Source organism: Gopherus evgoodei, chromosome 6 (genome assembly GCF_007399415.2).
Source record: "Gopherus evgoodei ecotype Sinaloan lineage chromosome 6, rGopEvg1_v1.p, whole genome shotgun sequence".
Lineage (NCBI taxonomy): Eukaryota > Metazoa > Chordata > Testudines > Testudinidae > Gopherus > Gopherus evgoodei.
In genome coordinates this window covers 10,531,521-10,547,407 of record NC_044327.1, presented here as the reverse complement: position 1 = coordinate 10,547,407, position 15,887 = coordinate 10,531,521, and the positions used below count along the sequence as shown (strand labels likewise).

The 15,887-nt window shown below is 45.0% G+C and overlaps 1 protein-coding gene across 1 annotated transcript in view; it reads right to left on the bottom strand.

The window, feature by feature from the left end:
- LOC115653972 (cysteine-rich protein 1-like) overlaps window positions 1–11,161 on the bottom strand; it is a 58,739-nt gene extending 47,578 nt beyond the window's left edge. The window contains exon 1 of the mRNA XM_030567842.1: window positions 10,376–11,161. Coding sequence (XP_030423702.1) covers window positions 10,376–10,418 — 43 coding nt within the window. The 5' untranslated portion in view covers window positions 10,419–11,161. The remainder of the gene's footprint in view (window positions 1–10,375) is intronic.
- Window positions 11,162–15,887: the final 4,726 nt, after the last annotated feature.

Here is a 15,887-nt window from a genome sequence, read left to right as displayed (position 1 = left end):
CACCCAGCATCTCAGATTTCATCAGCCTTTGTGCGTGGTGGCTTGCTAAAGAGTGTAATAACCCTGACGCAAGTGCAGAGTGAACTTAGTACAAATCCGTTTCACCTTGCTCACGTACGGCTACAATCCCATCTTGCCACCTCCTGATGCACAGACCTGGCAGTAGAGATAGCCTCTGTGAAGGGAGGTTACATAAATAATTGCTCAGGAAGAAGACAAAAGAACAGTCAGGGAGGATGCCGCTTAAAAAAGGTCATGTAATTAAAGAATCTATTCAGAGTTGCACATTAGCAAAGCTCCTGGTGACCCTAAGTTACTCCCTCCCTTATCAGGGTAACGTGACCTAGATACGGTTCTGGTGATGCAAACATTCCCCCGACTTGGATCATATAGGGCCCAAATCTTGCCACCACGGATATCAATAGTAAAATACCTGTTAAAATCAGTGCAAGCGACAGGAGCAGGTCAGCTATACTTTCATAGTGGCTACAAACATTATCTGTCCTGTGATCCCCTGGCATGTGCCTGTCCTTCACTGTGCCTGGCAGGGCTGTTTACGTCAGTGATGTTAGTCATGTATGTCCTCTCACCGTGCATTGGTAATGCCGATAACGTCTGTCCTCTAACCATGCTGGGAGCATCTGAAATCCAAATGAAGGTCACGTAGAACAGGTCCCCTCGTGTCATGGAGAAGACATCAAATTGGAGCTTAATGAACAGTCTCCTCGGCCCAGGCCAGGACTAGGGAGCACAGGGGCTGTTCATGTAGGCCCCTATTCAGGAAAGTACTTAAGCACGTGCCTGACTCTAAGCATGTGAGCAGTCCCAGTAACTATCAATGGGTATAGTCATGGACTTACAGTTAAGCACGTGCTGAAGTGTTTTGCTCAATCTGCAAGCTAGAGAGCCAGCGGGAACTGCAGGATGTCTCTGTAGGCCGGCAGCCTGAAGAAAGAAACCCTCCTATAGTCACTGTAGGCAAGTCCTGTTTCTTCTTTACACGAGGAGCTTTGCACAGACCACAGAAGCCTTTTGAGTCATGACGCCTGACAAACTAACCTAGTTTGCATTGGAAATGTAGATCAGAGGCCTGGTAAATACAGAAGCCAAATAAGCAGTTGGCCAGAGGGCAATGGCAAACCTCTCTTGAGCAGCGTTCTAAAGCAAGGGGAGGCTAACACATTCTGCTGTTTAATTCAGGAGTCCCATAACATGGGAAGCCCCCACACTGCTGACGCACAGCTCTGCAGCAGGGGAGGCGTTCAGATGAGCCCCCACACCCCAAAGGGTTGACAGTCAGGTTGAATCAGCATCCAAGAGTCAAGGGTCCAGTTGATTTCACTGGAACCAGGATTTCATCCCCAGTGTTCACCCCAGCATTGGTCCCATTCCTGCAGGCCTAATTTACGGTTTGTCTTCAGGCTCCTAAGCAGGCATTGCCCCTAATCCCTGTTGTCATCACACAAACTGAATCTGGCAGCACTTTCAACTTGAACTAGTTGGCTCAGCTGGAGCTAATGCTAATAGCTAATGCTCGGCTGAGGCTTTCACTCAGGTTGGTAACCCACCCACTTTGCAGTGAGGATGTGGGCTAAATTAATCAAGCACTGCTAATTCTCCAGTGCCTTCCCACAACTCCTTGATGGGCCCGGAAGGACAGACACATTCTCCCACAATTCTCTGGGAAAGAATCGTGGGGCAGTTCAGGGTACCGCAGCACACAGAACCATGGGAAGTGGCCCCAGAAGTCCTGGTGACCCACACGGCTGTGTGGAGCGCCAGTGAGAACACAGCGACTTTGCAATGTGGCTGCTCATGTCCACGTTAGGCTTACCCAGGTGTTCAGACCTGTGTGGCAATCAGCAGAGTTAACTCTCCAGGGAAGACAGACCCTTCAGCTGAACTATCTTTGCCCTTCCAACGCTGGAAATCAGGAGTAACTCCACTCAAGTCAATGCATTTGCCATAGTAAAACTTGGTAGATAGCTACAGATGGTCAAAAAGTGATTTCCCCTCCTCCCGAACAATTTTGATTTAAATGATTTTTTTTCATTTTTCTTGAAAATTTTCTTCAAAATATTTCAAGTTTTCATCAAAAACCCCAAAACCAAAAATGATTTGTTTTGGGGTTTTCACTTAAAATTTCAACAATTTAAAAAAAAATCATGAAAATTCCTCTTTCATTGAGCAAATACTTTCCATAAAAAAACAAAACAAAATATGTTTCAACAAGAAAAGCTTTGACCAGCTCTAGTGAGATTGGACTCAGTCCCTGAGAACAAAAATAGAGACCACTTCTGTGCCAATATTGAAAATAAGGACAAAATTAACCTTGATTTCATAGATTCCAAGGCCAGAAGGGACTATTGTGATCATCTAGTCTGGCCTCCTGTGTAACACAGGCGAAAATCATTCTTAGCGCAAGTCTTTTAGATTGAGAGCCAATCTCGCATTAAAAATGTTCAGGGATGGAGAGTCCACCATGACCCTTGGTAAGTTGTTCCGATGGTTAATTGCTCTCACTGTTAAAATGTACATCTTATTTCCAGTCTGAACTTGTTTAGTTTCAGTGGAGCAGGATGGGCTCTGGGAATGGAGATTACTGGAAAAAAGCAGTTTTCATGCTTTCTGGCATATCGGCATCTGTTGTCTGTGGTCTCTGTCTCAGTGTTCAGAGGGACAGTAAACAAGAGCTTCGATCACTAAGGGCACGTCCACACTACCCGCTGGATCGGTAGGTAGCGATTGATCTATCAGGGATCAATATATCGTGTCTCGTCTAGACAGAGGTGTAGTGTGCGCCCTCCGTATCCTCCAACCGGAGGGGGCCCCGCAAGGAAGGGGGCCCCTAAAAGTGGCAAAAAAAAGTAAGGTATAACTAGTTAAGTGACATTTATTGACGCTATTGCACAATCCATGTCGGTTTTACTGACAAAACCAGCGAACTCATAATGGAATTGAATCATTTTATTTATGTCATTGAGAAAGAGAGAGAACTTGTCACGGGCAAACAATTTTTTAACGTACATATACAAGAACAGCCTTCAGGAGGTATATCTGAATCTTTGCATTTGCATCAGAATTCTTCTGACCACACCAGTTACTGTCGCTGGTGCTGAAAGGAGCTTCAGCAGAATGAAACTGATCAAGAATATCCTGCGCTCAAGCATGACAGATGACAGGCTTTCTGCGCTTGCAGTTATCTCAATCGAAAACAAGATTGCCAGATCTCTGGATATGATGCATTGATTAACCAATTTGCGGAGAACAAGGCTCGAAAGAAGCACTTTGCGTAAATATGGAATACATGTACACTGTAGGCCTATGTATACATAACATGAACCCTGTATATTGTATAAAATATATACCACATTCCAGTTTCTGCATTGTAAGGGGCCCCAGACATGTTCGGAGGGGGCCACGTTCTTTGTTGCTACGGCCTGCGTCTAGACGCGATAAATTGATCCCTGAATGCACTCCCCGTCAACTCCAGAACTCCACCAGGGCAAGAGGTGGAAGCGGAGTCGATGGGGGAGCCATGGCCATCGATCCTGTGCCGTGAGGACAGGAGGTAAGTTGAAATAAGATGCGTCGACTTCAGCTACACTATTCTCATAGCTGAAGTTGCGTATCTTAGATCAACCCCCTGCCCCCAGTGTAGACCTGGCCTTATAATCTGCTCCAACAGATCACTGCACATGGAAAATGCCAGTCTCTGTGGATCTGAACATTGTATTCATGCTAAAATAGACCCGTTTATCTCTGCAGCAGTATATGACACTAAGCCTTAGGGCCGGTCTGCAAAGAAAGTTGCACCTGTTTAACTAAATATGTGGGGTGAAATCCTGGCCCCACTGAAATCACTGGGCATTTGACTTCATGGGGCCAGGATTTTACCCACGATGTTTAAACTGATTTAGATAACTGATAAAAAGGCTGTGTGGACGCACTTAAATCGATTTTAAACCAGGAAACATTGGTTGTGCTTCTGTTGGTAAATGTACAGGTGCAAGCTAAACTGCTATAACCAGCTTTAAATTGATCTGTGTCCATACATGGGTTTTCATCCACTTAAATCAGCAGTCTCCAAACTGGGGGACACCCCCATGGGGGGCACAAAGCAACATTCAGGAGGGCACAGCTGGGGCCCAGGCAAGCTCCCATGGGAGACAGGGCGGGAGTGCAACCCAGCTCTGTTCCTAGCCCCAGCTGCCAGCCCTACGCCCAGGGGCCCAACTGCTGGCCTTGTCCCCCAGTTGGGGCTCCACTCCCGGTTCCACCCCTGTCCCTAGCTGTGACCCCAATCCCCCTTACCCGTGTCCACATCCCCCTTTCTTGGAGCTGCAGCCCCACTCCTGGCCCCAGCTCCGGGGAGGTAAAAAATTGGGGAATACTGATTTAAATAAATCATTTTATAACAGCTTTTAAGTTAAACTGGTGCAATTTGTGTGTGCAGAGACACAATTATTATTACTAATTATTACTAAAAATAAAAATGCATAATAGAAATGCAGGATGATCTCTGGTGTTTTAAAAATAAATATTTCAAACAGCCATTTCAAAATATCAAATGATATCAATTCACAAACAGGACGGTACCAAATTTTTATTCTTAAATTAATCCTTTTTTTTTGGCTGAAAGTTATGTGCCTCACAAAAATCTAATGCAAATCATTTCTTTAAAACTTCATAATTTGTCCAATTTGCATCATATTTCTACCCAAAAAAGCATCTAGACAAACAATCTCTTAATAAAGTTTATTAAGCTGGATGTGATTTTAAATGATTGAATTATAAACCCAAGAAACGCAGGGATTACAGTCAATACAGAGGCTGAACCATGCTGGTAGGTAAGGTTATAATGAAGCACGCACTATTGTAACCACTTAAGCAGATACATTAGCTGCTAACAAAGAAGAGCATCTATAAAATCATGCATTTCCTGTGCACCAAACCATGACGTTTTAAATAATCCATCAAAACATTTTTTAAAAAAGGAAAATAATGAAGCTGTTGAAATAAAACCTGCTCTATGTAGCAAACCACAACATTTCCAATAATGCAGTGAATGACACATTCTTAAGCAAGTAACAGAGGAATTAATTTGCTACAATGAAAGTGTTCCGTTGCCTAAGAGGGCTTGTATAAATTTTGCATAATGTTTCGAAGATATATATCCCCCATAATAAACTTCCTTCAATTAGAATCAATTAGCTCAAGGTCATTTCCTATTAATAGGAGTACTAAAAATCAAAGAAATCACTAGTTATGGCATTCACCTCTCCTGCAACCTCTCTCCACACGTCTTGCCACCCAGACTAATAGCCAAATGCACTCACCTCCACAGTACACTCCCTCTTATTTCCACTACACAACTGCCCACAGTTACACATTCAATTCCTCAAAATCACACTCAACTTTACTTCTGGCAGGGGCAGAGTTAAGGTTGTTTGGTGCCTGAATTGTGCATTCCCATGCTTTAAAATGTTTGTTTTCTCTTTAATTTAACCTTAACTCTGAATTTCCCTGGTTTCGAATAGTGTCTTTTAATATGTTTTACAACATTCTTGTAAGATTTTTTCCCCCTGAAATATGTGCACACATGCACTCTTCATGGGTAATAGAAACCTCAGAAAGTGCATTTTTCCAGGCAAACTTTTCATTATATGTCTCTATGAAGACACGATGCAATGAGAGCAATGGGCAGATTGTCCCATTCCTGGATTTCCCCGCTATAAAGCACAGGAAATTTTGAGTGTCCATTCATGGAGTCTCTGCTTTTATTATTTAATAATGGGGATAATGGGATTTGTCGCCCAGCCAATCGCTGCAGAACTGACAGGAGACTTGACCCAGGGAAGCCACAGAGTACCCGAGGTCAGTGCTATCTGAATGGAGACCATTTGCATTTGTTCTGCCTCCTAAATCTCAGGCCCCATAGCCACCCAATTGGTTCTCCAATGGGCACATCGTCCCCCAGGCAACTGCTTCATTCAGCCCCTCTTAGGGGCCATTTCAGAGAGCGGGAGGGGACAGCACATGAGTTAATACTGGTAAGGTCACCGTGAACAGCTTATGGTGCTCCCATGGGGTAGACCAGAGCAGATGTTCCTATAGGAAGCGCTGATTTCCCCCTCCCCTGCCCCCCAGTTCTGTCTCCTCTATTCTTTGCTCAGTCCCGTCCCAACCAGGGGACCAGATATCCCTGGAGCATCCAGGGGCTTCCACAAGGTAATGGGAGGAAGGCAATGTTGTGCAGGTAGCAGCCTCCTTTCTGGGCCGCATCACCACCTGGATCCACTCATTTTCTCTGCCTCTGCCCGCACATGGGAAATGTGGCTCATGGTGCAGAATTACCCTTTGGTCACAAATGGGACCTGTTGGCTATCCATTGGAATGTTAATGAGACCCACCCTGCTATACAGAGCTTTGCTCGGCATCTTGGGTAATTTTAACCACAGGAAACAGAAGTGGAAACGGGGGAGACAAAGGACAAATGGAAGAAGCTGCAGCTGGCTTTTACTAGACTAACCTAAAATGGAACAAGATGGATTCTTCCACATTCCAATCTCTTCCTGAAAAGCTGCGTGAATCTTCATCAAAACCTCCTCCTCTTTCAAGTGCTACCTCATGTCCTATAGGCGTGGATCTGTGAGCACCAAATCAATATACAGTCCCCTACTCTTTGTAACCTTCAAGTACCGAGCTTCTGAAAACCTATCCCATAGCCCAATATAGGGGTCGGCAACCTCTGGCATACGGCTTGCCAGGGTGCCAGTTTGTTTACCTGCCATGCCGGCAGGTTTAGACAATCGTGGCTCCCACAGGCCATGGTTCGCCGTTCCAGGCCAGGGGGGTTGGCGGGAAGCCGTAGCCAGCACATCCCTCGCCCGCACTGCTCCCCTCCGCCCCCATTGGCACATCCCTCGCCCGCGTCTGGTCGAACCTGCCAACGCAGCAGGTAAAAAAAAATCCCATCCCATCAGGGTGCTTACCCTGGCGAGCTGTGTGCCAGAGGTCAGGGCCGCCCAGAGGGGGGGCAAGTGGAGCAATTTGCCCCATGCTCCGCAGGGGCCCCTACAAGCATGGCTGAGGCTCCCTCCCCAGCCCCGTTTCCTCCCTTCCCCTCTCCCGGAGCCTCAGCCCATCCAGCAGCATCCCGGACAGGTGCAACGTGGCTCCGGCAGGGCCCTTGAGCCCTGCCCCGTTCAGAGCCGCGTGGTCAGGGGGCGGGGCTGTGAGCTCCAGGCTGAGTGGAGGGAGCTGAGCTCAGCCTGGAGCTCGCAGCTCCCCCCCGACCACGTGGCTCTGAGCGGGGCAGAGCTCAGGCCCGCCGGAGCCACGCTGCCGCTGTCGAGCGAAGCTCCTGGATGGGCTGAGGCTCCGGGTGAGAAGGGAGCCAGGGGGTAAGGGGCCGGGGAGGGGGGTGGCTAAGGGGCAGGGAGTCCCGGGGACAGAGAGGGGGCAGAGGTTGAGGGGATGATCAGGGGACAGGGAATGGGGGGCTGGGAGTGTGGGCATTCCAGGGGTCTGTCAGGACTCAGAGAAGGGGTGATAGGGTTTCGGACAGCCAGGGGACAGGGGTGCGGTCCTGGGGAGATAGTGAAGGGTCTCTGGGAGACAGTGAGGGGGCAAGGAGCAGGATGGGTTGGGGATTCTGAGGGGGGCAGGCAGTCGGGGGGCAAGAAGTCGGTGGGGGGCAGGGCCAGGCTGTTTGGAAGGCTCATCCAGCAGTTTGAGGCTTTCAGAAGAGCCAAGCTGTTAGCTTTTCCATTAGGGCTACCGTCCCTTTCACTTTCTCAAATGCCAAATTATAGTCTATATTTAATTTCAGTGCCATAAGGAGATTCTCGTCAGGGGAGGGTAGCTTCCTTTAAAATTAGTCACTGGGGGTGGGATCACATAAGAAGACCAATATCCTTCCCAACCCTACCAAGGGAGACCCTCCCCCTCCCCTGCAATCCCTGAGGCTTCAGAGGGGTTAATTCAGTGGTTCTCAGACTTTTATACTGGTGACTCCTTTCACATAGCAAACCTCTGAGTGTGACCCCCCCCTTATAAATTGAAAACACTTTTTTATATATTTAACACTATTATAAATGCTGGAGACAAAGCAGGGTTTGAGATGGAGGCTGACAGCTCGCGGCCCCCAGTAATAACCTCGTGACCTCCTGAGGGGTCCCCACCCCCAGTTTGAGAACCCCTGGGGTAATTTAATTTTAACACCCTATGTCCTTTCACATGCAGGTGCTATTTTGAGCATTTCAGTTTTCACAACATAGGCTCATCCCAGATTTGGAACAAGCTCAAATGCTCAGTTCATGGAGTATGTACATAAGCTATACTAAAGACAAACCCACAGTAACCGTCTCCAGTTTGTGAGGGACCCCATGGAGCCAATCTCTAGGAAACAGATGAATGCATGGAGGTTAAGTCCATTAATGGCTATTAACCAGAATGGTGTCCCTAGCCTCTGTTTGTCAGAGGGTGGAGATGGATGGCAGGAGAGAGATCACTTGATCATTACCTGTTAGGTTTACTCCCTCTGGGGCACTTGGCATTGGCCGCTGTCAGTAGACAGATACTGAACTAGATGGACCTTTGATCTGACCCAGTATGGCTGTTCATATATTCTAACCTAAATGAACTCAAAGTTATGAAGACAGATATAAGTCAAGGAAGCCAGGAGAGTATCAGAAACCTGGAAAAATCTCTGACTGGATGGGCTCAGGCGTTTGGTCACAAGCTGAGGTGGTTCAAAAAGTTTTGGATTTTTTTTTAAGCAGAATTTTTTTATTGTTTCTTTAAACGATCAAACACAGCAAGCAGCAGATAGTTGGCCACACACTTCTGAAACCCCAAACCATATTCAGGTTTTGGCAGACTAATTTCAGCATTTCAATTTTAAAAACCACAACAAATTTTGAAGGAAAGCAGACGTTGTCCGTGATTTTTTTCTGCTTTTTAAAAACCCCTAGTTTTCGATCCAGAAACAGTTTTGACGACATATATTTGTTCAACCCTTTTAATGAGCTTTAGTGCCTTTTAGCACTAGCTGATGCTGAGAACCAGTGATACCTTGTAAAGAAGTTTTCTCAAAACTGGATTTGTGCCGAGATGCAGAAGGTTTATTTTTCCCAGGGCTGCCTATGGTGGGGGAGCAAGTGGGGCAATTTGCGCCAGGCCCCGCAGGGGCCCCCATGAGAATATAGTATTGTAATTTTTTTTTATAGACGGGGCCCCCGAAATTGCTTTGCCCCACGCCCCTGAGTCCTCTAGGTGGCCCTGCCAGAGGTTGCCGACCCCAGCCCAATACATCCCATGCATGCTCCTCAGGATAGCTGGTGGTTTAAAAATAAACCAAAATTCATCCTATAAATCCTTTGAAACAACTGCTAACTTAAAAAGGGAGCAAACCTTTTCCGTGTACCTTTTTGCACTATTGACTCATCCTTGTTTCTCTATCACATGTATAACTCATACACTGCAGCAGTCCTAACTCATACAGGCCTACTGCACCACTGCAAATATGATCTGAGAAACTCTAAATCACTTCTAGGTTCCAAAAGCTATTTTGTGGTTTTATCTTGTCTTATGGTTTCATTAATAAAAGCAGTTAACACATTTCATAGTACATTTTGAAACATGTTGAGTAAACTTTTCCTGTCCATTGCCAAAATATTTCATAGCAAATTTGGAAGGAAATTCATATTAATCCTGTTTAATTTTGGAGATCTGATCTTGAGGTTTTCTATCCAGACAACCACATAATTCAGAACTGATTATATTTATAGAGAGACAATGTATTAAAGAGGTTGCTTGGTGAGGTAATACGTTTTATTACACCAACTTCTGTTGGTCAAAGAGACAAGCTTTTGAGCTTTACAGAGCACCATCAAGTTAAAAATCATACTTCTGTCTGAAAATGCTTTTCCTTCAGTTATTAAAAGTATCATCTAAGACCGAAAGAGATTAGAGAAAAAGTGTTTCTCTCTATTTTTGTTCAGTGTATTCACTTTGTGCAATTGCCAGCACTTCTCATAGGTCTGCTGCCCCGATATAGTCAGAGTGACTCAACTTCTCCAGTTTGTCGGGGTCTTTCACACAACAGGTGAATAAAAATATTTTAAGAAACAGAAAAATGTGATTTTTTTTTATAAAAAGCACAAAAACTGGAAGAGGGAATGAGAAGCACTGAAACCGCTTTTAACTGGCTGTCTGAAACTGATTAGATACCCAGCGGATGAAGTGCCATTATGAATGGAGGGTCACTAACTGCAAATGTAAAAGAAGTAGAACAGAAAGTGCCTGGCTTCAGTTACCATTTAAAGAAACATACGAAAAAGGGCTCTTGCTTCCAATGGAAGAAACTTACCAAAGTAAACAGGCTTTCCACATATGGGACAATATGAAATCATCTTCACAGCTCCTCGGCACTGCACACAGCGTTGAGCAGAGCTAGTATAAAAAGCCTTCTTTCGCTAAAGCAACAGGAAAACCATGGCCAACTGCAAGCTGATGACGTGTTCTGCTTTTGAAGCAGGATATTGTGGTTGTAGGTAAATGAGAGCCCTGTAGTGTAAGAAGCTGAGTTCAGGGGCATTATTACGGGAAGAATTAATTTATCTTTTGGGACCAAAAACACAGACTTTAAGAAACGCTTCTTCTCCATCACCAGAGGAGAAACACTGCAACCAGTTTAACTTCACCCCATGGGCAGCACTCGCGATATCTGGGGCAGATGCTGCTTATACAAGTCTCTTTGATCACAAAAGTGCCTTCTTTGCGTCTTTTGCAGATCTTTTCCCCCACGTTTGAGAGCCTAAGTTCTGACCTGAGCAGGAATGTTTTTAGCGCCATACCACAAACCTGTGTCAGTTGACCTGGGTTTTGAGACTTGCTGCTGCATGGGTTTTTAGCCATGTAGACATATCCTAGTTGGCAGAGCTGAAAGTCCAGCCCTCCAGTCCAGTGTTCATCTCTCTGGAGTGGAAGGCATCTCTTCCTTTTGCAGCTTCAAAACACAAGTACAGTTTTCCCCCCCAAACCAGTTTAGTGTCTAACTTAGGCTATGTCGACTCTCGAAGAGGTTTCGCACTGTCAGTTTCAGCGGTGATAGGGAGCCGGTGAAAGAAAAGCGCTGACGTCAGATCATGTTTACATTTGCAGCACTTCCATCGCCGATGGATGAGAGCAGCGCATGGAGGGCAGCTATCCCACAGTGCAGCTCTCTCCATTTTGATGACAGGTCTTGTGGGAAGGGGCGGGGTTGATCGCGGGGCATCCTGGGTCCCTGCTCAGCCTCTTCTCCCCAAATACTGATGAGCTCCGGTAACTCAGCATTGCTCAAAGCAGGGGATTGTTTGCTCCATAGAGCAGGCATTGTTACCCAGCCAGATGATAAGTGAGCACTTGCCAAGAAAACAGGAAGGGGAGTTTCAAAGTTCCCAAGGCTTTACAGGGGGTGCGGCAGACGTCTGTTTACCTGGCTTCAGAGCAGCTGAGCTGCTGGCCAGAGTGGTCACCTGGGCACTGTGGGATAGCCTGCGGAGGCTGAAAGCTCTGTAAACAGGAAGACCGTGTCTTCACTTGCATATCACCGCAAAAATATCACCAGTAAGAGCTGTACGGCTCTCCTGGAGGTGGTCTGCTTTTTGTGCTGAAATGTCTGAGTTTTACCGCAAAAAGTCATTGGCAGATGTAGATGGTCCCATGATTTTTGTGCAAAAAAGGGACTTTTTCTGCTTTAAATGATAAGTTTAGAGATGCTCGAAAGGTAGATGATTATACCTGGTGCCTGTATGAACTCCTGATGCACCTTGAACAAATACTACCCATCCAAATTGAAACAGCAGCCCTGCAACATTCAGCGAGACAGTGTACCCAGGCAGCACGCACAAGACGCTGAATTCCTCTGTGGCCCTCAACAATCTCTCCACCAACAGCCCTCTGAAAGAAGATGTGTTTGTGTGATGTGGCAGGGGGATTGACAGATCTGGGCTGAGCCAGGCCACAGTGTTCCAGCTTCACGGGGCTCCGACAGAGAACGCTCTGGCAGTAAAATTGTATAGTCTCCAGAGGACTGTGCTGCATTGGTCTGATCCCGGTTACTGGGCTCAATACAGGGAGAACTGGACGGGGTTTAGTGGTCTATGATGTATCAGGAGTCAGACTAGATGATCAGATGGTCTCTTCTGGCCTAAACTCTGTGATTATAAGAAACATGATCCAGCGGTTAGGGCACTAGCCCAGGACTTGGGTTCAAATCCCTGCTTTGCCACAGATTGACCACGGGCAAGTCACAGAGTGGCTCTGTGCCGCAGTTTCCCCTCTATCCAATGGGATAATAGCACGGCCCTGCTTCACAGGGTATGTTAAAGATTGTGAGACCCTCAGAAACTATGATATGGGGGGGGGTCAGAGTAGTATCTGAAAAAGACAAAATCCACAGAAATTGAAATTCAGGGGAATTTAAGCCAAAGAATTGTTCTCAGGTTTGTCCAGCTATAATTTAATGCCTAAGCAGGCATCTGTCAGCATCTCAACCTCAGGTGCTGTGAAGTGTCTTAAAACAGTGTGGCAAACTGCACTCACAGTGTTTGCGAGACAGGAAAACATGAAAGGAAGTGGGTGCTCACCCTACTTCTGACCATTGTTAGCTCACAACTTAACTCTTACAGAGCCTCTGTCTACGGTATTTGCATGGCCTATGTCGCTTGCTCTGAGCAGTACCTCACCCAGGCAGCACATACCAGCCAGCTGGCGGGGCCGTCCTGGAAAAAACAGATCTTCCCGGCACGTCTCAGTCCCGGAAAGAAAAGAGAAACAGGAGCATCCAGCATTGCTGGGGGAAGAGATAGCTTAGTGGTTTGAGCATTGGTTTGCTAAACCCAAGGTTGTGAGCTCAGTCCTTGAGAGAGCCACTTAGGGATCAGGGCAAAAATCAGTACTTGGTCCTGCTAGTGAAAGCAGGGGGCTGGACTCAATGACCTTTCAAAGTCCCTTCTAGTTCTAGGAGATTGGTATATCTCCAAGCAGGGGATTGTCCAACAAAGTTCAGTGTCATAACAACAGGTTACAAGTTTATTCAGCTCTTGATACTGCTAACTAGAGACAGAAGGCTGGAGTCTCCATTGCCCAGTACCTCACACGCTCATTTTACACAAACATTGCCCTGGTGTAAATGCCGCATTAGAACTCTAACATACTGCACCCTACTTGCATTGGTACAAATAACATTACCCACCCAAGTAGTGAAACAATCCCAAAGCCTCGTATAACAGGTTAGAAAAGAAATGAAGACAGCGGTAAAAAGTTCAGACATTAGCTGCAGCAATGCTTTTACCCTACGGCCGCCAGTGAATCCCATCCTGTCTGACGGCCCTACAGAAGAGTGATTTTTAAGAGATTGTCAACTTTTTTTTAAAAAATTACATTTCAGTCTGATGCACAATGTAACACCTATGATTGTTATACTGGTAAAAGAATAGCCTGAGCCAAAACAATCTCTATTTTGGATCATTCACTGCACGTGTGACAGCATTTTGTGTACAGATAGTTTCACCATCTCTCCTTTGCAATCAGTTTGTTCCTCTTTTCTGCATGTGGGAGTGTTTCAGACAGCAGCAGAGGAGAGAAAAGCATTACATATTAACATATGACGGGGAAACCACAAAATGTGGCAAGGCAGCGAGGGGCAGGTGCAATCGCTGAAACTGCTTTAAACTCATTTCTCTAAACTGACTAGATTTCAAGCTTCCTTTGTCCCTTTAAGCTGTCCCTCAAGGCCAAGTCTACATTAAAAACTTTTGCCAGTGAAGTAATGTCCGTTAAGATTGTGGGTTTGCCTGCAACATTTTTATATTTCCGAAAGTACCGCTCAGGGAACTGGTATAAATCATACGGCAAAAGCCAGCATAGGCTGCACCTACATTAGAAGGGTTTGCCAGTACGGTTATATACTATAATCCTTTTCTAGTGTAAACAAGGCCTTGCTCACTAGTCAGTCCTTAGCAGTGCAAATTTCTGAAGCTGAGTGTATAGCAGAAAAAAAAATCTGCAAATAGTCATTAAAATTCTAAAGGGAATTTTGATCCAACCAGCTATTCAACCCTTTTGTATTTCCTTTCCATAAATATTCAGGAGCTCAAACTCCACTACATGACTACTTGCTAAACCAAAATGTTTACCTTAAGTTCTTGAATATATGATGAAAGTATATTTTGAATTCTATATTCAGTTGTAATAAGCACATTTTGCTCTGTATTGGTTACTTACATAAGTCATATGGTGCTGTTTCTTTATTTTGATTGGATATCTTGGGTAACTCAACAACACGGTACACTCTACCAATGACATCATCGAACATATAGTTCTAGCTTCCTGCAGTGTCCATTTAATTACATAAGTTACTGCTAAATAAGGTCCAGAAGTTAATTGCATATGTGATTGTGTAAATTGCATATTTGGTGGTAATTTTTGCAGTTTGAACAAACTGTAGACTAAGAACTTTACCACAAATGATTTTATATATAATTTCAACTCACAACAGATGTGAGAATTTCAGTCTGTTCATGGAAAATTCATAAGCAGAAAAAAATTAACTTCCAGGAAAAATACTGTACTAAATGGCTGATTCTGTACTGAAGGCTTTGTCTTAAAAGGAACCATTTGTAATGAAATCTCTAACAGAATGAGGAAGAACAAGGGCCTTGTCTATATTCAAAGTTGCACCAGTTTAAATAAAAATCTAATTTTAAAATGATTTAGTTAAACTGGTGCAAAACCCTGTGTGAGCACTCTAAATTCAATGTAAACATTGTTTATATATGGAGTTCGGTTAAATCAAGATATCAATTTAGTTTAATTCGATTCCTTATTGCATTCAGTTGTATAGATATAATCCAACTTTAAATTGAATTAAGAGTGTCTACACAAGGATAGTCAACAAATTAATTTAGTTAAATGAGTGAAACTTTGAATTTGCATTGGTTTAAATCCAAAGTAACTCCACTGACTGGTTGAAAATTTAGATAGCAATTTGAGAAAATGTTTGTAAATCTTTAATTAATTTTCATTTGAAATGGTACAAAATGTTGAGAGCCTGAAATTTTCTGTGAAACAATTTAGTCAGAGTTTGAGCTGGTTGGAAAAGGGATTTTCCTTCTTGTGACAAATTTTGAGAGTTTGAAAATTTTCCCTCCCAAATGTGGAAGAAAATCAGTGCATATATTCATTGCAATTGCGGAGCGTATGAAGGGACTTCCAGTCTCATCCCAAAGGAACTCTTCTATAGCACACTGTATCCAGGCGTGCTATGACTTGGCAAAGATATCTGCCCCAGCACTGATGGCATACTCCACAAGGGCTCAGGCATCCTCCACGGCATTCCTGGCACAAGTTCCTATCTAAGACATCCGCAAGGCAGCAACGTGGTCATCAATCCACATCTTTTCATCGTACTAAGCCATTACAGCAGGGCAGAGACGATGCAGCTTTCGGCAGAGCAGTGCTACAATCAGTGATTCCATGAACTCCGAACCCACCTCCTAGGTAAGGCTTGGGAGTCACCTACTTGAAAACGACATGAGCAAGCACTTGAAGAAGAAAAACACTTACCTCCCTTTCGTAACTGTTGTTCTTTGAGATGTGTTTCTCATGTCCATTCCAAGACCCACCCGCCTCCCCTCTGTCAGAGTACTCCAGCAAGAAGGAACTGAAGAGGCAGCGGGTCAGCAGGGACCTATACACACCTCCATGAAGGTGCGACTCCAGAGAGCTCCACAGCTGACCTGACAGGTACCACTAGGGGAAAAACCTTCCAGTGACTGTGCACGCGGCGTATGAACTCCTACTTGGAATCAACATGAGCAACACATCTCGAAGAA